The sequence below is a fragment of the Mesocricetus auratus genome, unplaced genomic scaffold (genome assembly GCF_017639785.1).
Source record: "Mesocricetus auratus isolate SY011 unplaced genomic scaffold, BCM_Maur_2.0 Super-Scaffold_100040, whole genome shotgun sequence".
In the NCBI taxonomy this organism is placed as follows: domain Eukaryota; kingdom Metazoa; phylum Chordata; class Mammalia; order Rodentia; family Cricetidae; genus Mesocricetus; species Mesocricetus auratus.
In genome coordinates, this window is record NW_024429217.1 from 6,440,848 (window position 1) to 6,465,418 (window position 24,571).

At 44.7% G+C, this 24,571-nt stretch overlaps 1 protein-coding gene across 2 annotated transcripts in view; it reads right to left on the reverse strand.

Moving 5' to 3' along the window:
• Arhgap42 (Rho GTPase activating protein 42) overlaps positions 1 to 24,571 on the reverse strand; it is a 226,544-nt gene that overhangs the window by 42,541 nt on the left and 159,432 nt on the right. For both annotated transcript variants that reach the window (XM_005077326.4, XM_021231343.2), the window contains exons 5-6: positions 17,127 to 17,228; positions 8,340 to 8,450 (exon numbers count right to left, since the gene is read on the reverse strand). In XM_005077326.4, the coding sequence (XP_005077383.1) occupies positions 8,340 to 8,450; positions 17,127 to 17,228 (213 nt within the window). The remainder of the gene's footprint in view (positions 1 to 8,339; positions 8,451 to 17,126; positions 17,229 to 24,571) is intronic.

Consider the following 24,571-nt stretch of genomic DNA (forward strand, 5'->3'; position numbering starts at 1 on the left):
TGGGACAGGTATATTTATATGGTAAGTTTATCAAAAAGAATTGATTTGATATTTTCTGTAACTCAATGTAATCTTATTCCACACCTTGGGGCACTAACTCAGTTCACAGCTTCTTGCTGGAACACATTTTTGAGATACTTAGACATTGACATTTCGTATCATTAAGTTAAAAGAGAAGGACAATTTAAAATCATTTTCATATGTGAACAGCTTCTTGCTGACTCCTCTGAGCCTCCGTAGGGAGGCAGGAGAACCTCACCGAGGGTCATCTCATGTGTGTCCACATTGCCAACACCAGAGAGTCAGTTCTACTGGAAAACGACAACATTGTGGTTTTCTTTCAACATATACACACACAGTTGTGTTCACTTCAAGGAGTCTGGCACTTTCAAAAAATGTTTTCTTAAGTTGTTTTTTTTTTTCATTTAATTTTAAATCCAGGTTAGAGCAAACTGGAGCTTCAAACTAGACTTTAAATGCTTTCAGTTAGGCCATCCTGTGTGGATCTAGACTTTTCCGAAGGTGGAAACATTAACAAACTTCTGAAGTTAACGCGGGTGCTTAGGAACTCATCAGGAGCATTTGCTCTGGTGGCATCTGTAATTAACCCACAATGAAACTGTTGCACTGTGAACTAGATGTCATACGGAGCAGGTGCTACTTCAAAGCCATCATGAGCCACCAAGTTAATTAAATTTACAGTGGAGATATTTTAAAAAACATTGTAATGCATCTATAAAATAGCTAATACACCCAAATCTACTCTTTTAATATTCTGACTGCTCAGAAAGCGGCGGTAAAAACACTCATGTCAGAAATATGATTACAGCCAAATGGTGGCATGTTATCATCAGGTCAGATGAGTGCATGGCGTATGTGAGTTCGTGGAATCTGTCTTGAGGCTCTGGCCTACGGTTACATTATATATTATAATATTAGATGCCTACAGAAGAGCCAAGTGCCTACAACTACCCGAGACAGCCTTTCCCACACAGAAAAAGACCTCTGGTGTCTGCCAAGTCACTCATTCTATTGGGGCCCCCTGAAGCTCTCATGGGAGAGCAACTTGACAGACACTGTGGTGAGCCAGCATTCCCCACTGAGACCTGCCGCCGACTATGCTTTGAAATTCATGATCCCGGCACTTGAGTCTCCATAAGGTGGCTCTGTGTCCTCAGTATTTCTGTTGCAGTGACTGCAATGCAGACAGAAACCCTCCGGCCAACCCTGGCCATAGCCTCATCTGCTGGAAGAATCCGTTTTCTCTCTCAAGGAATGCTGAGAACCCAGTAGGGAATGTACAGGTTTATTGAAGTACATAAAAATTGCACACCAGAGGCCGGAGAGATGGCTCAGCAGTTAAGAGCACTAGCTGCTCTTGCAGAGGACCTGGATATCTGCGTCCAAATGGCCACTTACAGCCCTCTGCAACTCCCGTTCCAGGGGATCTGACACCCTCTTCTGGCCTCCATGGGTATTATGTACACATATGGTGGACACATATAGATGCAGGCAAAACTCACACACATGAAACAAAATAAATGAATCTTTAAAAAATAAAAATTAAACCGCACATCAAGAGCTGCCATCACCTTTTTCCTCTGTGTTGCATTTCTTTGAAAGTAGCTTGGGGGAGTCCAAACAAAAATGGGTGTGAAATAACAGCCTCTAGATGGCAGCAGAGATCAACTTTTTTTTCTTTTCTTTTTTTTCTTTTTTAAGGGAGCAAGCGCCTATAGTCAGCCATTGCTTGCATGCTTGATAAACTCCACGATGTTAAAGCAATGAGGCCCGGCAGAAGTGCCCGAGAACTTTGAGGAACTGTCCTTCTCAGATGCCCAGCACCTCGGCTCAGTGCCTTGGCTTGCGTGTTGTGGGAAAGACAGGCCTAAGCCTGTGGTGGAGTAAAAGTGACCTTTACAAAAATGTCGGTGATAATTACTACTTTCATTTTACAGTTATTATTTTGTGTGTGTGTGTGTGTGTGTGTGTGTGTGTGTGTGTGTGTGTGTGTGTGCGCGCGCGCGCGCGCGCACTACGGTGCATACATGCAGGTCAGAGAACTACTTTCAGGAAGGACCCTGCTCTCTTCTCCTTCCATGTGGGTTCCGGGCAAGCTGTGGTCATCAGGCTTGGTGGCAATTGCCTTTACCCAAGTTTCACTCCTTCAGCACCAGGAAATTCCCCTATCACACCTTACTATTTCCCTGCTGTGTAGAGTAAAATTACTATTTATTAGTCCCCAAACAAGACCAAAAGTCAACGCTGATACTGTGTTTGAAGATTAGGACACAATAAACATTCATAATTTGCCTCGCCTGTTAGTCACCACTGAATGCTGGATGGATGTGTTACTTCTCTCCTCACAAAACATGTGAAGACTTATTTGGCTAATGGTTCAGAAGATTCCTCAAACCATGAAACAGTGTTGGTAGGTGGGGCACAGTTTCAAATGCATGAGCCCATGGAGGACTGTCCACACCTGTTCAAATACACAAGCCCATGGAGGACTCTCCACATGAAAGTAACACATGATCAAATACACTAGCCCATGGAAGTCTGTCCACACTAAAGTGCACACATGTTGGACTACATGAGCCCGTGGAGGACTGTCCACACTAAAGTGCATACATGTTCAAGTACATGAGCCCATGGAGGACTGTCCACACTAAAGTGCACACATGTTGGACTACATGAGCCCATGGAGGACTGTCCACACTAAAGTGCACACATGTTGGACTACATGAGCCCATGGAGGACTGTCCACACTAAAGTGCACACATGTTGGACTACATGAGCCCATGGAGGACTGTCCACACTAAAGTGCACACATGTTCAAGTACATGAGCCCATGGAGGACTGTCCACACTAAAGTGCACACATGTTCAAGTACATGAGCCCATGGAGGACTGTCCACACTAAAGTGCACACATGTTGGACTACATGAGCCCGTGGAGGACTGTCCACACTAAAGTGCACACATGTTGGACTACATGAGCCCGTGGAGGACTGTCCACACTAAAGTGCACACATGTTGGACTACATGAGCCCGTGGAGGACTGTCTACAGTATGGTATGTGGTGCTCCCAAAGGATTCACAACTAACGGCCCCAAGTTACTGCAAAGACCAACTGTGGCTGAGCAAAGAGGGAAAGCTAGGTAGCACTGGAGGTGGGAGGAGCTTCCCAGGAGTGTGTGCAGGAATTCTAAAGAACTGCTGCCTAACTAGGCTGGAAAAGCTCGTATAACCAGTCACTTGTTTTTTACCTGATGGCCAGTCAATTATTATTTGTAATTTATTTTTTAGATCAGGTGTCATTTATCCCAGGCTGGCCTCTAACTATGTAGCCATGTAGCCAAGGATGACCCCGAGCTTTGGGTCCTCCTGGCTCTACCTTGCAAATGCTGGGATTTTAGGTGCATACCACCATGCTTGGTTTATGTGACGTTAGCAAGAGATCAAGCTGAGGGCCTTCCTCATGCTGCACAGGTATTCTCCCAAATCCATCCCCAGGGATAAACTGACTTTAGCACATTACGGAGATCTCTGACTGCACACGACCACACTGTCAACCATGTTCCCCATGCATCCGGGATCTGGGAGATGTGACCATCTATTTCCACACAGCCCTTCCAGCAGCCTCACTGACACTACGGCCATCTCTGACCACTAGAATGCATGGCTTCGTCTATTGAAGCACTAGTCACTGATGAAAATGCTCCCGCCGTTAACATTATACTTAGTCATGAAAGGCTCAACAGCCCCTCTCATCCAGGTTCTGGAAGAAAACAAGGATGCCCACTCCAGACATTTCTGCTCAATACTGGATTCTTGGCTAGAGTCAGGGCAATTAGGCAAGAAAAGGAAATGCAAACTATTCATACTAGAAAAAAAACAGCAAAGCTATTTATAAATGCCCTGAACTTGTGTACATAAAATCCTAAGGAATCCATTAAAAAAAAAAACTAATAGAACTAATAAACAACTTCTATGAGACCAGTGTACAAAAACTGATTTTATTGCAAGGTACATGAAAACAATTTGAAAATGACATTAAGAAAACTTTCATCTTCAAAGCCTTAAAAGAATAAAATATCTAGGAATTGATTTAGCAAATTTAATTCAAAACATATTCTTAAAACCACGAACACAGACTTAAAACATGAACCCCAGATTGATAGCTGAGAGATCAGCATGGGACTGATCCAGACCCCCTGAACGTGGGTATCAGTGAGGAGGTCTCAGCATTCTTTGGGGCCTCGGGCAATACATCAATACTTATCCCTGGGATCCAGATGGACTTTGGGAGCCCATACCACATGGGGGGATGCTCTCTCAGCCTGGACTCAGGGAGGAGGGCCTGGGCCCTGCCCTGGGACAAGATGAGGGCCTTACCCTCTCTGGAGAGTGGAGTTGGGATTGGGTGGGGGGCTGGGGAGGTTGGGGGACCAGGGGAGGAGGGGAGTAAGAGGGAGCTGGGATTGACATGTGAAACAAGCTTGTTTCTAATTTAAATTAAAAAAACAGGTTAAAAAACATGAGCACAGCATAAATAAACTAGAGAAGTGCAAACAAATAAAAAAAATCCCTCTTTCATGGTTTGAAGAACTTGATATTGTGAGGATGAAATTTTCTCCAAATTGATGGACAGGCATAGGAAAAACCAGATCCTCAGCTGACATCATTTCAGGGCCTAATAACTCTAAACTTGCATGAAATGGAAAGCAATATAACTGACCACAAAGATCTCAGTAAAAGTACACTGGGAAGCCTCGCCCACCTTAATGTCACTCAAACTGAACTCCAGGCAGTGAATGAGCAGATCCTGTGAGAGCAGCAGAGAGAGAGATACAGAACACTGAGGGCATTATAGTTAGAATGGGCGGCATCTGGTTCCCAGCTGGTGGCGCTCTTGTGGGAGGCTGAGAACTCCAGGAGGTGGAGCCCTGCTGGAGGAAATGGGGGAGGTGGGGATGGGGGAGTGGCAGGGGGAGGGGGAGGGGGAGGGACGCTTATGGCTTCCTACCACATGACTTCTAGTTTCCTAATCTGCCCAGGACTGAGCCAGCTCCCACAGCCGTCTTGACTTCTCCACCACAACAGACTTAGTCTTGTGAAACTCTGAGCCAAATATGTCTTTCCCCACACATCACAAATCTCTGGTCAACCAGTTGTTCACAGAACTCTCTAGAAACCACAAAGAATAGGGAAAGAATAGTCAATGGCCAACATCGGAATAGATTTCCTATCCACTCAGCAGGAAAATTATATGTACAACGTAATTGTTTTAAAATTGGTAGCTCATACCGATAACCTGGCACTCCAGACAGAGGCAGGAGAATCCAGAGTTTAAGGCTACCTCAAGTACACAGAAAGTTTGAGGCCAGCCTGGGCTACACAAAACACTGTCACAAAGAGAGAGAGAGAGAGAGAGAGACAGAGACAGAGACAGAGACAGAGAGAGACAGAGAGAGACAGAGAGAGACAGAGAGAGACAGAGAGACAGAGAGAGAGAGAGACAGACAGACAGAGAGACAGAGAGAGTACAAAGAAGCTCAGGTGAAACCAAATTCTTGCTTCAAATGATTTTGTGCCCGCATCAGATCTGCTTTCATGCTCACACTGTCTTGGCCCCATCCGTGCTCTTCCGGTTGCTGAAATAGAAACGTCAAGACTCCGCCAGACAAGAGGACAGTAATAAGCGGTTGCACAGACACTCCAGCAGGAAAACACAGCAGTCAAGAAAATAATGCAGGACACGTCTCCCTTCAATTTTGAGGATGGCATCGTAAGAGAGGCACGTGCTACAAAAGGCTTATTTGGGATAAGGTAAGGGAGGAAAACTCATTTCAAGTAGAGGAGCACTTCCATTTCCCCGAAGTCCAAGGACACGTATCAATCCTTCTGCCTGCCACCTACGAGAAATGATTCCATAATCTCTTGGTACAACTAATGCCGGGTCCTGGAAAGGTGTAGCTGAGTGTTTCCCGACAGGACGGGCCATAAAGAAACTCAACTTAGGCAACAGCCAACTGCCAAGTCACTCTCCAGGAGGTCCGCAGATGAGACAACGTCTTTCCAGGTGCAGACAAGCAATAACAGCACAGGAATGGGCAGTCAGAGGAAACACACAGGAAAAAAGGCCAGAATTAATGGGCTCTCATACTGTGGTGTAAAAAGAGCCTCAACTTAGGAATGTTGGAGGCAGGGGTTGCAGGAGTTCTCTAACCTGGGGAGAAGGGAGAAGTGTGGCTTTCTAACTATGTGTCGGGGAGGCTGGACCTGTGGGTAGGGGAGTACCCTGCTCTTCCAGAGGGCACCCACATCAGGAGGCACACAACCTGTTAACTCCAGCGCCCTCTTTAGGCCTCCAAGGGCACCCACACACGAGGCACCCCAAACACAAATACACATATATAAAGTTACTCAAAAATCTTAAAATGATGTGACAGACTTTGATGATCCCCCATGGAAGGCCTCACCCTTTCTGTGGAGCAGAAGAGGGATGGGATGGAGGTCAGTGTGGGGCATGGGAGGATGGGAGGGAGAGGGAACTGGGATTGATATGTAAAATGAGATTGTTTCTAATTTAAATAAAAATGTATAGGAAAATCTTCAAAGAAAAACAATCATAGTGGGACTCTCTGGCAGGGCTGAGTCAGTAAGAGGTACCAGGAATCTAAGTAGTGGTCTTTGTCACAGAAAGCCCCTTAAAGCCATGTGAAGTTTAATCAGATCATCGAACGGTCTGGTGGGTAAGTTACTTCTTCATCTGACCAACAGTTCTTTAGCAAGCAGAGCTTTGAGTCAAGTTGGCTGTTCCAAACACAAGTCTGAGTTATGGCCCAGCTCTTTGACCCTCCTGATGGGTTTTACCGTACACAGGGTACCTTGTTCACAGGACAGAGTCAGTGGACCCGTATTCGTGCAGACTCTGCTCTCTCTCATTGTCTGTCTGGTGGGATCCCACAGAAATAGATTGTGACAAATGTGTTTGAAAACATTGTCACCCTTTCCTCGCTACGTCATCGTCATCTCCCTAAGGCAGGGATGGATGGTGGACTTGGTTTTTATTATGAATGAGTGTCTCCTAGCCTGCCATAGGAAGAAAAGGATAGCCCTGCTCTTGGGCTTGCCTCCCTGTCATCTCATCTCATGGGAACTGTGTCCTGCCTATGCATCTGCATCAGAAGATTACCTTGACACCAGGGCGGACCTTACGCATCACAGATGCCTCCTTATGAGGACGCTCATATGAGTGACACTGTTACAATTTAGTTAGTGCTTGGAAAACATGCTAGGGGAGTATAGTAAGTATTCTGACCTGTTCTCTTCTGCAATACCATTTGCATTGGAGAATCCATCACTTCTTACGTTAACCTAGGAGAGCAAATGGCTTCACAGGCAAAGGCATGCAGGGCCTAGATTTGCAAGGAAGGTCTGATGGGCATGGAACAAAAGGGGGTCCTGGGCCTTTCCCCATTCACCTTTAAGTTCGGTAACTGGAGTGCTGTATAGGTCGGGTGTATTCATTCACACACAGGTAGCTTTCTCTTTCTTGTGCTCAGATTTCTGACAAAAAGCAACTTAACACAGGAAGAAAAGTTATTTTGGCCTGTGGTCTGAAGGCACAGTCAGTGGTGGGGAGCAGGTGGGGAGAGCACAGGAGGCAGAGAGAGCGGAACACAGACACCTACACGCCCTCTCCTTCTTATCTTCTTGTTCAGCCCTGCACCCAAGCCCTTGGGATGTGCCACCCATTTCCAGGACTTCTCACACAGTCCCAACCCCAGTCAATCCTCTCTGCAAAGGCACTCCTGAAAAAATTCATAATGAGCTTCCTTCAGGGCCTAGGCATTTCCTAGCCAAACAAAGTTGACAAATCAAACTTCACTGTCATAATGACATACACACCATTTTGTGGTGCTATATATGAATAGATTTTATTCCCAGCACAGTTTCAGTTTTCCTAGAAAAATGAGGTTTCCCACACACCCTCAAGCACTCATCCTGCATTTCACACATAGTGGTCTTCACTGTTAATAACTTGCATTCCTGTGGTAGAGTTAAAACAGTCAGTGAGTCAATATGGATACATTATTAACTGAATCCAAAATCACTATTTGAGTTTTGAATTCTATGAGTTTACTGGCACATTTCATTCCTTCACCATTACAAAAAGACACAGAGGAACCCACTGCCCTAAAGGTATTCATTCTTCCCCGACTCTCTTCTTTTTATTTTCTTTGGTCATAATTGCAAACAACTGAATCACTCTAAAGCACTCTCCTCATAGATCATTTTTAAGGTTGTTATATATGAGAAGACTAAAACTTACCGGCTCCACAAACTCAAATTTCTTCTTCTCTTGAACCTCTTGGATTTTAAAGACATATTCTAATGAAGCTTCATAGAAGTTCTGATGTTCTCGGCCAATCTGTGAATCTGCCTAAAAAAACGTAAGAACAGCAGCATGACACAGGGGTTAAGTACTGCAGAGTGTATACACAGAGGGAGACAAGACCGGGTAAGCCCCAAAAATTCTTATTAAATACTAACTCCTGAAAAGAGTTGCGCTGCAGCCCCAACCCAGTAAAGCTGACAGTGTGTGGAGTCAAGATGAACACAGAGGCACATGTCCAGCTAAGTACCAAAGGGCATGACCCACCAAACCAAAGCACCTTCACACTCAAAACGAAAAGGCCACAGTAAACAAAAAAGAGGCACATTGAAAGCCGAAGACATGGGGGGAGTCTTCAAAGTGTATGCAAATGCTTATAAAATCTATAGAATCAGAGAAGGCACTAAATTCTGAGAGAAAATGCTAGAGTTGTCTCTCAACATGAACAACGGATAGTGAATTAATTCAGCCTAGGAGAAGGGTCAAAGAGGGGTACGAGGAGGGTGAGTGAGCGGGAGAAGGTGATGGGGCATACACACACACCAGTCAGGAAACAAAAGGATAGTCTGAGGGAGGAGGGGCCAGCAGTAGGGGAGGGGCCAGCGGTAGGGGAGGAGCCAGCGGTAGGGGAGGGGCCAGCAGTAGGGGAGGGGCCAGCAGTAGGGTGGTAGGGGTTGGGGGAGGCACTATGTGTGGGTGGGCAGGTCAAAGAATAACTGCATACATGTGTGAGAAGGTCACCCTGGAACCCACTTCTGTGCATGCTGAAAAATTAATAGAAAGGAGGGAGAAAGAGATGGGGAAGGGAGGAAGAGAAGGAGGCGGCGGGGAGTGTGGACAGAAGTCACCATCATGAAATACAAGGGCCGGAAGAGCTTGGCAGAGCCGGCTGCAGAAGAAACAGAAAAAGTAAGATTGGAAGATCTCAGATGCTTCACAGAAAATATGAATTTTTAATCAAAGAAGTGTTTGAGAATATAAGCAAGAAGGCAATTGGGGAAAACTGGACATAGACAATATGTTAACAGAGCCCAGAACAAAAAGTTGAGCAACGGTCCTGTGGTGGATCAGGGGCACCTCTTGCTGGCTGCTCTCAGGGCGGGACAGAGCTATGGAGATGGTTCCATTGTCTTTCTGGCTTTGTCTCTCCTTTTCCATGCCATCCGGCTGCTCCCTTGAAGAGTGACGCTGGTTCTGTATGTGTACACAGGCACCTTCTCTTGCCCTGCCCCATTCTCCTGCAGCGGCTTAGATTAACGCCACAGCTGAGGAGAAGGGGCTTGCTGCAGTAGAGTTTTCTGATGGTAACCTGGGAACAGAACCCTGTCTGGAAGCCACTGACTGACACGGGTAATGAGGCAAGCAACGGTATCACAAGAGCATACAGCTGCTTGCCCTGGTCACCACAGAAACCAGGGTTTTACCTGGAGCCCTCAAGATGATCACATACCTACTGTGTACTTGACAATATGGTTATAAATAATCCAGTATTGCCAGCAACTCACTTGGGGTTTAAAGTTGAGAATTCTGGTTTAAACTAACATAGGTTGAAAATTAGGTGGATTTGATCCAAAAGTTTTCCAGCCTTGGAAAATCATTAAGGAACAGTATTGTTCAAAATAGAAGGACAAGCGTGATCCCAGGTAAATGTACCACTCTCCTGCTTACAATCGCCTAGTAGAGTCAATTCAGGTTAGGCATGAGAAGGGGGTAGAGGCTCTTGAGAGAAAGTCTGATTTGTGGTATGTGCTGGTTTCTGTGGGATCAACAGTCCCCTACTGGCCACTTTCAAGCCGCAAAGGCACTATCAGTGAATGCAGGAGTTGGAAAGAAAACCAATGGGCTGTCTACAGCAATCTTGGGGCCCTACAATGTCCTGTTCCAGATGCAGCACTACATCTAAGGATTTTATGCTCTTTAAAAGATGCCATCATTGAAGGCGCTGCCTCGCACATGAGAAGAATCTAGAATACTGAGTCCAAAGTGGCTGTTCCTAGCTCACAGGCTGAGCAGAAGTGTCAGTCCTGCCAGCCTGACTGCTGTCTTTTGGAAGAACTACTAAGAAGACGGAATGCTCGTGGTCAGTGCCCAGGAGTGTGCTTCAAAAATTCCCATAGCAACCAGCCTGGTGTAAGTGAAACTGTCCTATGAGACGTTATGTTCTTCAGTGTAACCACCAGACTTCTGAAACAATGCAGACAAGAAATGGGAATTCCAGGGATCTCACACGGGGATAGAAATGGCCTGGGCGACTGTCTCCAGTCAAAGGGGAACCTATCCCCACAGCTTGACCAGGACTTCTCAGATGTGAGTATCCATGCCCCCTTATTAAATTAGTTCTCACCTCAGGACCAAAGATGGACCTGGTGGGGTTGTCCACTGGATCTCCTTTTCTCTCTTCCCAGCGTGGCCACACTAAATGAATCTTTCTTGCTTTTTATTAGTAATTGGGCTGTTTTAATTGACTTCTTGAGGATAGGTAACTGAATCTGGCTTCCTGGGGGTATAGATCGTAACTGCAAGTGTGGTAATACTCTCATTAGCTGGTAAAATGATTATATTGTACCTAAACTTCAGGAAAGCAATATGGCTTCTGGGGGATATTTCCTTTCCTTCTAGGAATGATGTGGGGAGATGGCCATGTGACTGCCCTCCAGTGAAAGCACTGGACACTGAGTTTCTGGTGTCTGAATGTTGCCATGGGCAGACAGCACTTCAAATGTGCGCTCACAACCATGCCTGAAGGAATGAAACATGCCTGTGTCCCTCCCCTGAGTGACGGGCTCTGCACTTGGCTTCCCCAGACATTCCCACCCACATGAATCCCAACCACAAATCCGTGGTGTCCCGTGAGCCTTCCCATGCAATCACCACGCTAGTGATAGCCTAGGAGACCCCTGACATAAGAGTCTGAGATCATTTCTCTGGATTCTTGGCTGCTGTGCACACTGCCTTTCCTCCCAAGGTCCCTCTAAGGAGACTCGGGGAGGGGGATAGAAGAGAAACAAATGTGCTGTACAATAGAAATTCAACACGGCAAAGATCCCGAGGTACCCATCCTTAAAGACTATGACAGCTCCATTCTTTCTCAGTACAAGATGGATAAGGGCATTTTAACGTGAGATGCATTCCCTTGGAATAGAGGCTGGCCAGAAAACACTTAGGTCAGGAATAGTGACTCAAGCCCATAATCCTAACACTCAGAAGCAGGAGGATTGCTGTGAATTCAAAGCCAAGGAAAAAGGACACTCTCTACAGAGCGGGAGTCTGTTCCAACAAATACAAAATAAGAAACAAAACAAAATTTGCTTATAATCCCAGTAACAGGTGTTGTCTATTTTTACAGCTAAGCAGAGCAACAATACGATTTCAAAACTAACAGAGGACACCAGCAGTGATGACGGCTCGGCAGCAGGTGTGCCCTGGAGCTCACACAGCAGAGAGGCTGTAACAAAGGAACAGGTGTGATCTGCCCTATGTCCCCTTCAATGCCAGTATTCTGTCTTGGTGTGAAGGGAGAGCACCTCAGGGCGTTTTTGCCCAACCACCCCTCCAGGAGAAAATATTTATGGTGGACTCAGAAAAAAATAGGCAAGCTTGGAGTTGGTGAAGATAATGAGAAGAGCTAGGCTGGAAAACAACAAAACAGAAATCCCAGCTGGGTGTGGTTCATGCCTGTGATCCCAGCTGGCTCTCATGAAGTCAAAGCCTACTCTGGGCTACATAGTACATTTTGTAAGGGTTACAGAGCAAGAGCCTATTGAGAAGGGAGGGGAGGGACAGAGAAAGAGAGAATGAGAATCAGAAGTTTTGTTTAAAGATTTACGAATCTATTTATGTGTGTGCTTGCATGAATTTATGGTTCCCACAGGCATGCAGGTGTCCAGGGAGGCCAAAGGGTGTTAGATCCCCTAAGATTGGAATTGCAGACAGTTGCTGCCATGTGGGTGCTGGGAGCCAAACCTGGGTCCTCTACAAGAATGATCAGTGGTCTTAGCCATCCAGCTGTCTCTCCAGCCCCCGAAGTTGCATTTAGACTTATCGAAAGGGTACTAACCAAATGTGTGGTTTGGCATGAGGTACAAGGAGAGCTACGGGAGAAATGACAGAGAGAATGCAGACCCCATCCCACAGACAATGCAATAATTTGAAAGGGCCCAAGCTGTATATCAAGAATATGTGTGTGAGGACAGCACATTACAAACAGGTTAGACAGTGGGTCAGGCTGCATGTAACAGGTTTTTGTGGTCACAGCAAAAGTGGCTGGTGCACTTCCACATAACAAGGGCAAATTGAAAGATGTGGGATGACTGCAAGAAAAAAAGAAAGAAAAGACTTCAGTATAAATTTCATTCACTCGAGAAACAACACCAGCATGAACACGTCATTGAAGAAATGAAGGTTTAAGAAGGGCTGTGATGTATAAGATTTCACATAACACTTAGGACCCGCTGGCTGTCCTGGGAACTAAGCAATGCAAACTGCCCAGGCACAGTAGGATCATGCCTTGGATAGAGTCGGTTTACACAGTTTATGTACATGTGTGATCACTCCTAGCTTTTAAATCACAGATGATAAGGATGTAAACACAGGTCATCCTGCATGCACAGCAAACACATTGCCGTCTGAGCCATATCTCGAGTCCCAAACACACAATTCCAACAGCCATACCATTTTGAGTCTTGCTATGTGTTTTAGTTATTCTTTTGTATCAGACCAAAGATTGTAAGTGTTGATCCTGTGGGTGTTTGGTCTCTATAAGAGTTATAAACTCCGTAAGCTCATCTCTGATCATTTCTGCAGAGCAAACTCTTAACAGTAAAAATTATGTCAGTTTCCGGGTACACTTAAAATATGTGAAACAACAAACGAAGTGGCATCAAGAATATTCAGCCTTTTTATGTTTTATGAAAAAAACAGAAACATGACCAGAGGCTGGGTGTGTGGACATGGTGGGTGTAGTGGCGTGACCCTTCAAACGTAGAATTTTGGAGGTGAAGCCAGGCACATCTTTGTGAATTTTAGGATAACCAGGGCTACTTAGTGAGATCCCATTGAAAGAAAAAAAGAAAGAAAGAAAGAGGAAGGATGGAGGGAAGGGAGGGAGGGAGGATGAAATGAAGGAAGGAAGGAAGGAAGGAAGGAAGGAAGGAAATTCTCATGTCTTTGCTAACAACAGATTTTTCCTACATTGAAAACATTAGCTTGCATTATTTAGCACTTGGGGCATGAAAACACTGCTGTAGTTTGTATGTCTGCTTTGGTCCTTCCCTCTTGTACCCTTAGCTGATTTTTCATTGATTTGAAAATGCTTCTTATATATGAGAGTTAGAAACCCCTGTGTTGTGCTGTATGAACTCCCTGATACTTTGCCATTTAATTTGTTTAATGTTTCAAAGTCAAATATTTTTATGCATTCCTGCTCTTCTGCCTTTTCTTCAGGACGTCTTCCTTTTGTTTCATCTTGAAAAGGAATTACTCATCTACATATCAAATGTTATTTTTTTTTCCAACCAGAGTTAAGCCTGTGGTCTTGATGGGTTTGGCTCTAATTTTCTCAGTATTTACTCCAACGGCCTTTTTAGTTGGTGACTTTGGAACTCTGTCAACACAAACTGGCCTTTTCACGCAGTGCCAGCTTCTAATTTTCTAAGAAAAAAAATGAATAAGGAGGCAGCTGTGCAGGGGGAGAAGGCATAGGAGGATGCATTGAGAGCTAATAAGCCAGAGAGTGCCCAGGAGTGAATTGGGTGACACTCAGTGGCACGTCACAGAACTAAACACGGGGTGGTGACTTCTCTCTACAACATATTTGATTTCTGAAGGAGCAGTGGGAAAGATTTCAAACCACGCCCTTCTTACTCTACCCACACTCTCTAAGGAATGGCTTTAACACAACTTCATTGGCGCTGTGTCGGAGCAGGGCCTCGTAGCGACTCCTGTATGTGCACCTATTGGAGAGGGGTACAGGATGACACTGCCAACATCGTGATCTCTTCCCATCTCCAGTTGGATACAGAAGCCCAACAAAGACCCTGCTGCTCTCAAGCCTAAGGCACGTAGGGCCACTAGTGAGGACAGTGTTAATGCCAGGCTAGTTGCCAGTGAGAATGGACACATCCTGTGAAGAATTTGAAATCAAGGAACAGTTACCGCTTCCTGGATAGGATGTGGGTGCCATCTTACTGAGCACAGTCCTTTATGCGAAGATCCTAAACTTTCAGGCCATGTTTCTTGGCATGGCAGGCATTTGTTATGGCTCTCTGTTGACAATCACGAAAGGCTACTGCCATATGATGACATCTATGTTCATACTACAAACATTTCTCTCCAAAGTTTATTCCAGTGCAATGGACAAGGAGAAATAGGGGGGTTAAAATATTTGGAATATATACACAATCCTAAATTATAACAGGCAGTGCCAAGTCTTTATGGCATTAGATATAGCCAAGAAATTTAAGAGAGAGCCCTGCTTAATGGCAGGTGGTCTCCCATTTTACCTTGGCTACAAGCTTCCCACGAGTGCACAACCACATAATTAATTATTTTTTTTATTACACTGTGCTAACAGTAGAGGGCAGAGATTTAAATGAACTCCTATAAAACAAACTTCTTAACATTAATCAACCTTTAAAAATCATGTCTGTATTTTTAATTCTCTGTATATGTAAGTGCGCCTACATGAGCTCATGTGCATCGTGTGTGTGTGTGTGTGTGTGTGTGTGTGTGTGTGTGTGTGTGTGTAATGCCCACAGGGTCTAGTAGAGGGTGTCAAACCCCATGAACTAGAGTTCTACATGATTGTGAGCAGCCTGATGTGGGTGCTGGGAACTGAATTCAGGTCCTGGGCAAGGAGCATCTGAATTGCTGATCCAGATCTCCAGGTCCAAGTTAGTTTTAAATGACACTGTGACACTGGATGTCCTCAAAGAAAATGTGAGCATGGTGGAGAAAAAGGACATTCCTGGTCTTTTGCTGACACTGGCTAGCTTTGTAAGCCTCCAAACTGTCAAGCAGACATTCTGCCTAGACTCAGAAGCACAGGGATTAAGAGGAGTGAGGAGAGCAGAGAACCAGGCTGAACTTGAAAAGCAGTTCGGGAAGGGAGGCAGCTTTCCTGGGAGAGGGCCTGGATGACGTTTGGAAAGGTTTCACCTGTGGTGTCTGCAAACACAGAGATGGGAGAAAGAAGCTGTAGTAGCCAACCACATAAGCAGACCCTGAGCTCCTGAGATGGTGGGCACCTCAACACCTCTCCTGAGCTGACAGTACACTCCACTCATACGTGGTATCAGGGTTATGCCCTATGATGCCGATGGCAGAGGGATTTGGGTATTTTTTTCTTTTTTTCCCCAAAACGTTTCTCAATGAAACTGGTCCCTTTAGGGCTGCCCTTGACTGTGCTACCTACAGTCATTACCAACGGCAAGACCAGAATCCAGCATATTTCAGAACAAAGGAAGACAGAGATTGCTAGCAGGCATGCAGCCGTAAACAGGTCTGAAAAAAGACTGATGGACAGTCATCAAGATTTCAGACTATGCAGTTGTCTGTCTCTGTCGTTCCCATTGCTGGAGCAAAGCCTTAAAAAGCCATACCACCTATTGTTATTGTTTAGAAAATATTTACTGGCTCTTATACTACTTTGGCTGGCTTTGTCCCCATTAGCAATCAAGTGCTCTACCGTGCAGGCCCAAAGCAGTGAGGACAATCATCACAGATGATTTTTTACAAGTTGACTATTACCGAGTTCCTCACCAGAATCAAACAATTAATCAAACAAAACAATACATATTATTAAGAAAAAACTTTGTGTAGTCCATCCTGACTTGCTAAATATTTTTCATCTACAATTTCCTGCACACTGAGAAAATACCGACAGTTTCAGAAACAAAAATTGTAGTAAAGCTAAACAGACTGTAACTATCTCTTCAGGTTTGTGCATTCCAATTTTTCTTCTTCATTTCTTTTTTTTTTTTTTTGTGGTTGTTCCACTTCCAACTTCACATCATTAGATCTTTAACAGATTCTACCAGATACTGGGCAGTTTAATAATGTTTGCAAATATTTACATCAGATATAGTCTTTCTTTATTTAGGATGCCATGATGGAGCAATGCATTTTACATAAATATATGTTATACAGCAGGATAATGCAATTTAATATTGTGAGGTGCCTGATAGTATCATTGCATAATATTGGGCATAGTTGAGGTAGGGAGAATAACAGAGTTTGGCTTACTGGGAACTTCTATCTAAAAAGTAAATCTGAAAAAATGTTTGGAGGGCTGCTCTGAAGGATTTACTATTTAATCAAGTTGTTCTTTGTCAGCATGTAACAAAGAAGTGTTCCGGTTGTATGCTAGTCCAATTTATACAAATGGTATTCATTGTTGACATGCATAAAGAAACTTATTAAAAATGAAATGTCTCAATAAAAAAAGCCATATCACCAACATTTCAACTTTAATTTAAAGTCTAGTATGAACTAGATCAATTCTGTCTCTCTAGATTATGTCCAAGAAGAAAAAGACAGAAAATCTTGTTTCAAGCTTTTGTTGTTGAAGAAAGCACTTTCTTAGACATAATCATCAGTACTAATTGCCACACAGTGGAAAGTCGCCGACTATCTTACCCATTGCTATTGTCATTTGAGAAGTGACAGGTGTTCGCAATGCTTCCATGCTGGGCATTTGATGTTACATGACTTAATGTGCATGCTTACCTCTTGCAAGTGAGACTCCTTTTTCTTCGCCGACAAATTCAAATGCTTGTCCAGAATAGAATAGTATTTTTCACTCTCCTTGTCAAACTTCTTCTTTCCATCCTAGGGAACAGCAATTCAAACAAAAAGAAGATTCAGATCAGAGCATTAAGGGTGTGGTGTCATCGTCTCCATCCTCACCAAAAGTCCAAGCTAGTGAGGTCAAAACCTTAATGTAACAGACAAGGAAGAAGGGTGCGAAACACCATTAAGTCTTCATTCTGCTCTCAAAGAGGCTTCCCATCTGTTGGGAAAAGGGGTATCTTTAAGCCACGCTCTTTGAATGCCAGGAATTGTACATGGAGAGACAAAGCTAAGCCACAGGACAGAACTCTATAATCAACTCCCGGGAAGATGCTGTCATCTAGCATGCCTGCGATGTGGCCAAGACAAAGATGCCTAATTTTTTTAAAGGATGTTTTTTGGAAAGTTAGATTGGTTAACGCATAGCCAGTTCAGAAAATCACCCATATAATTCTTCACAAAGTCATTTTATTTTGCAGGCAGGAAAAGACACCTGACTCTCCATTTCTCCTTTACGCATCCCATCTCATTTCCCCTTCCTTTTCCTCTCCTCCCTTTGTTTCTCTGCCTTTTCTTCCCCCTTCTTTCCACACATCAATTCACCCTTGCTCGTGTTTCAGACTGGAACTTGCTAGAAAGACCAATGCCCTGTCACTGCCCACAGTGCAGCTGAGTGGCCGCCACTGAGCAAGGAGGAGCTCAGTGGTCATGAATGAGTCCACCTTCAGACCAGACGGAAAAGAAGAACTCCCCCAGTGCAGCTCAGGGGTTGCTGCACGGTAACAAGGGTGCCACGTGCAGCCCAGTCCCGAGATTTCAAACGACTCATTTTTACAGAAGATGCTGGCACCTTCAAATAATTAAAATTCGAAGTCACACCAACAAAAGAGCAATCACATCTATGCCATATTCGCTGGAGGGAACTCTGACAGCTGTCATTTTCTTTTCCCTAAAATGTTTCCTGTTCTCTTCCTTTCTTCTTGGTGGTGGTGGTGGGGCCTGTAAACAGGCTGACCTCTCCTGAAGAAAGCAGAGAATCTTTGCTCCTCCGGAAGTGGGAAGGGTAAATGTGGGGAAGCACTGACCAGAGCGGGCTGTCGGGGCTCCTCGTAACCAGACACTGCTCAGCACGGGCTCCCTGTATATACCGCCTTGGCCATCCCGACTTGTCTCCCAGGTTGTTTAAATGCCTCTCCCTGGCTACCCTCACCTGGAGAGTCTAAACACTTTTAAACTGAAGCTCTGTGGTGAGAGGGCAGACGGCCTTGCTTCAGCACATGTAGAACGTCACAGGCGAAGTGAGGTCCTGTTGGTGGGGGACGCCTCTGAACCTGACCCCTCCCCAAAGCCCCAGTGCCACCACCCCCCACACACACTGCTAGAGCAGAATTTACAAAGGAGCAGGCGACTGAGCTGACAGGGAGCAGTGAGTACAGTTCTGCCTGGCCACCCGAGCTGAACTTCGGCTCACTCTGAAGCACTGAGACACACACTGAGTATCTGTACAGTGAAATACTGCATCTGTGAAATCGAGAGGAAGATGTCAAGACAAGCCAGGGATGGTGGCGCAGGCCTGTAGTCCCAGCACTTGAGAGTCAGGGGCCTAGGCAAGCCTAAGCCATAAGGCAAGAACCTGTCTCCAAAATAGATGAAGTAGTATACAGCAAAGGATATGGGAAATACAACCCACCAAAGACCAGACAAGCCCCAGGGTACGGATCGAAGAGGCTGCTGTGGTCATCGTCCACATTTTCACTCCTGGAGTGGTCACCTGGCTTGATGTGTCCCCTTTCTGTCCTATTCTTGGTGGACATGACTGTTTAATCTGACATTTCATGCCTGAAACTCACCTGCCCATCTTATTCTCCTTAGAAGGCCCCCTTCTCTCCACTCCATTTTGAGCACTCAGCCCTTTCTCTGCTATTTGTGGAATATTCAAATCGGGCCTATGCTCATCTAGCTCCCTCTTTTGCTGTAGGAGATGCACTGTAAATGGTGACTTCCAAGGCCATGTACATTGTTATGGTGGAGAAGCTGTTCCTGTCCATGTCCGTCTGCCTTGAAACTGAGGAACAAGTGAGTGAGAGTGAGAGTTCTCAGACACAACACCTACTGATGCTTCTGCAAGGCCAATTATGCTGGGCCGTGGTCCACCTAACAGTCGCTTATCGCATTTCTCTGCCTGTGAACTGTTGCCTTTGTGAGCATTAGCTTTTGGCATGTATAAGCAGACACACAGCCACCCCAGACAGCTAAGAATCCCATCAGATGCATCTTAGGCCATAACCAAGATTTCTTCACTTTAACTTAGCCCACTTACTTGGTATTTCCACCTTAATTTATCGATTTCTTTGTTTTGTTACTAAAAAAAAAACTTCATTACACTATTACTATGTTGAAAAATTAAATTTGTAGTCAACTCAGTGTTCCTTAGCATGGCCACTCATATCTGGCTCCAGAATAAACTCTCTTTTGGTATCTCCTGTGGGGGACAGTTGTTTTCACATTGGCATGAGGAAACAGTAGATATTTAATGAGCAAATAACATTATTATTTTTTTGTACTGATGGGCACCACAGTTGGTCACAGATCTGCTAATCGTTCAATCAACTGTTACACAAGACCCAAGAGGACATTCTGGAAATGAAACTATTTAACCCCGCCACAAGGATGCCTACCATCTGTGTGTGAGCAGCTGCATGCCTTCCGTTGGACAAAGGGGCTCACAGTCTCACTGGGCACTGGCGGGGAAGGAAATGGGTTCAGGAAAAGTGCTCAGCTGCTGGGAGGACACTTGAATCTTTGTTTTCACACAGTGATGGGTGACATTTTTGGAAATGTTAATTTGATGCCATTACATCAGCATATTTGGCAACACAAAGATCAATCTTAGAACCGCTTTTTAGATTTTTATTCGAACTTTGGCCCAAGAGCTGATATAAAAGACTGGACCACGTAAAGGAGTCTATAACGTAGGAAGCGAGCTCTAGAAAGCAAAATGTAGCAGCACTTCATATAGTTCATGACCTCCTATGAGCTATGACTCACTGCTGAGGCACTCCAGGTCTTCCGTGAAGACTTAATAGCATGACTTCAGAAACAACTGCCTCTGAAACCAGAGCGGCAGGTGGAGAGAAAGTTGACCCATGAATCTTTATATGAGCATGATCACTGTCTTCTTAGTGTTATTACAAGATAAAAAACAAACAAAAACGAACTATCTTATTTATTAGCATGGCATTTTCCTAAAAGCCACTTTGCATTAGGTCACCATTTAAAGGAAGCCAGTGAAAATGATGGCTCGAGGGAGGGAAACAGCGAGGAAGGGATTATCAGACACTAAGGACGTATATGAAGTACCATAGAAAGTCAGACTGTGTTTAACATCGTGGTTGGGGTAGACATCCTGATTGGGGCAGACACAGAGATCAGAGACATCCTGAGACCCCCCCCCCCCACAGCAGCGAAGAACAGCATCCATTAGCACAGGTGGCAATCCGCTGCTCTCTCAAATCATGCACTCTGCAGAGATCTATGATCTCCAGGTCACTGTGGCTGGATGACACTTTTCTTGGCTGGGGGTATCATGGGGAGGTGCTGGGGGAGTCATGACAATTCAAACTCCACGTGCCAACTTCACTATCAGAATATTTATTATAAAAAATAAATAGTTACAAACCTTAAGGAATACCATGTACATTAAAAAAATTAAAGCACATTAGTGCTAAAATGCGGCTAACTCAAAGCCCTTCTTCAGGCTACAAGCAGATAGTTTGAGGAACAGTGTGACGGTTTGAATGAAAGTGAACCTCACAGACGCATGTGCCCCCCAGTTGTTGGAAGGAACTGTTTGAGAAGGACTAGGAGGCGTGTTCAGGTTGAAGGAGGTGTGTCACTAGGCCAGGTTTTGAAGTTTCAAAATATTTGTGACATTCCCAGTCTTACCCCTCTCGATCTCTCTGTGTCTCTGTCTCTGTCTCTGTCTCTGTCTCTCTCTGTCTCTGTCTCTCTCTCTCTGCCCCCGTCTCTCTCTCTCTGCCACTGACTTATACATCAGCATTGAAGGTCACATCTGTGCCATGAGTTCTGCTATGATGGCCATGGACTCACTCCTTGAAACTTTAAGTCCCAAATAATCTCTTTCTTCTATAAGTTGCCTTGTTCATGGTGTCTTATCACAGCAATACATAAGTAACTAAGACAAACAAATCCTACTACATCTAGATAATTCAAATACAAAAATTTAAAGTGATACCTAATCATGTTTGCTCATTTTGTAGAGTTAGGTAAGGAGAAACTTTGAGACAGCACTTCATACTGTATCCCAGGCTAGCACAGAATTCACTTCATTTCCTAGGTAACAATAGTCCTGCCCCCGCTTCCAGAATTAACCATCATACCTGGTTATATTATTTGCTCTAGAAGACTACTATAAAAACCTATTTACAATGTAGTACTGGTAACCTTTAAATTATAGTTCAAAAATCAAGGAAGTGAATAAATATTTTTAAATTTCTTTTATAAATTGAATACAAATTTAGGATTCATTCTAAAGATTTTTTTTTAGCATTGCAACTGCCACTCAGACCACCATAAAATTTCTCTTGCAACTAATTTTTCACCACTTTAGTGTAGCCATTGTCTAGTGTGCAGGAGCTACATGCTTTGAGACTTCAACTCAGCACTGAGGATGGTGATCAGAAGATTAGCAACAGGAACCATTCTACTTCAAATTATGGGGTCTTGTTTTATTTTACTGGTTTTTATTTACTTTTCATTTAATTTCATTTGATGTGTGTGGGTATCTTGTCTGCACATCACATGCATGCCTAGTGTCCATGAAGACCAAAAGAAGAGCCAGATCCCCCAAATTAGAGTTACAGAAGGTTATGAGCTGCCACTTGGGTCCTAGGAACTGAACTCAGGCTCTCTGCAAGAGCAAGAGATACTTTTAACTACCTAGCCCTCTTTCCAACCCCTAAATTTAAGTAGTCACCATGGTAGGCATTGGTACACAGGTGTGATCAAGACTGCACCATGGGTTGGTGGCACGTATCTTTAATCCCAGTACTTGGGAGGCAGAGGCAGGCGGATCTCTGTGAGTTCGAGGCCAGCCTGGTCTACAGAGCCAGTTCCAGGACAGCCTCCAAAGCCACAGAGAAACCCTGTCTCGAAAAACAAAGCAAAACAACAACAAAAAAAGACCACCCCACAACCACCTACAGTTGACTTCTCTGTCAACCTTTGTTGTTGTTGTTAACCTTGACCTTGCTATGCTATTGAGAATGACCTTGAATGACTCATCCTCCTGCTTCAGCCTCTGGAGAGCAGGGATTACAGGCCTGTGTCCTCTGTCCTGTTTCTCTTGATGGTGGGATTTGCACCCTGCTTATAAGGACAGACAGTCTCTTCTTCCTAACATACAGTTTACAAGGTTCCTGGGCCCAAAGCATCTTCCCATGCAGAAGCCCTATTGGTTGAGAGACAACAGATACCTTACACAACAATATCTTGCCAATGGGTGATGTCTCAGTGGTTCCCAGTCTCATCAGCCTGTCACTCACCATCTCCCGCATCCCAGTCTTCCAACAGACAGATATTCCTAAAGGCTTCTTCCAGACTAGTTGTACCGACCTCACTCCCCACACTACCCCTTTCCCAATTGCATCACGATGAGTAATGACAGTCATCCGAACAAAACAATCTCCTATTTGGACATTTAAGGGTGTCTTATATATGGGACAGAAGAGTAAGCAAGGATGTGAAGAAATGCCCAAGCTTATTAGGAAAGAAAACAAATGAATCCATAAACTGCTCATCTTAGAACAACTAGATACTTGCCCAACATTGGAGAACCGAATGACAGGGTAAAGGTGCTTGGTGTCCAGCCTGATGACACAGATTTGATAGCTGGGACTCTCATGGTAGAAGGGAAGATCTGACTCTCACCACTTGCTCTCTGCCAACCTACACACTCTGTAGTATTTATGCACCCCACATACACGCAAAGAAAAATAAATGAACACATAAATGTTAGGAAATGCTAACATACAGGAAGTGCACTTGGAGATACGGGACTGTGGTTTCCTTCTGGGACCGTATAGGCACAGTGGTTTTAGAGGAAAAGGTTGTCCTATCCATCCCAGACAGAAATGCCTCAGAAACAAATTCTGAGTGATTTTTTAAGGGCATGCTGACATCTTGCTCAAGGGTATGACTCTTTTGTAACTGACTAATTTGAGTCTTTCCCCCTTATTTATGTTTGTGTGGCATGCGTATGCATGCATACTTACTTGTGTGTATGCGCATACACAGGTGTGTACGTGTTTGGAGGCCAGAGGTCTACCTTGACTGATTTCCGTCTTATTCATTGAAGCAGGGTTTCTCACTGCAGCCCAGACTTCATCAACATGTCATCTGGCTAGTGAGCTTGCTCCGAGGATCCCCACTCAACCTTCCCAGTACTGAAATTAGTGTGGTCTGCCATTTGCATGGGTTTTGTGGATCTGAGCTCCAGTACTCACCCTGACGTGGTAAGCACTGGAGCGCACTATCTCCACACTTAATCTTGGCTCCTTTACTATGTCTATTGCATACCTGTACTCCGAGTGCAGCACTAAGGAACAAATCTTCCTTAGAGTAGGTAAGAACAGTCTAACTACCTTACAAGTGAAGCACACCGAATTCACATTATGTGATCAAATTATCAGAGAGTCATCGGAATGAGGCCAGGTGTCACCAGGAGCATTGTGGGTAATCAACATCAAGCCTGTGTGGTCCCAAAGTCCAGGCTGTTCGCACAGAAAAAAATGCAGCAAACAAACCACAGAAGCTTCTCTTTCCTCTGGAAGAATGTGGGGTGATGGCAGGTCAGAGGAAGAATGAGAGGGGCACTAGGGGCGTGGGGGGGGCACAAAAAGGAGAGGGAGGGAAGAAGGCATGAGTGACAGGGATGGCCACAGGGTAGGCACTGCTGCAGCCTCACACACAAAGTGCTGCAGAGTGGGTGGGAGCCTACATCTCCCACCTGCACTTGGTCTGTGTGGACCTGGAGTCAGGGCAGTGGGAATCGGCCCCGACACAATGTTATGAATAAAACTACAGTTGTGTAACTCTGCATTCCAGACAGGATATTTGGAAAATAACTCTGGGCGGCTAAGTTCTGCGATGTCCTAATTAAAGTCACCCAGAATTCTTTCCACGCTAAGCATTAAAATTTCCCTTAGGTTTGTAGACCGCTGAAATGGATAAACCTGGAGCAATAAAATAATCAGACGGAGGTTAAATAGAATGCTTGGGACAGGAACTGTGTGTGATTGGAACCCAGGGGGTATTATCTGTTAGTCTCCAAGGACCAGCAATCGCAGGTAGAAGTTAATTTT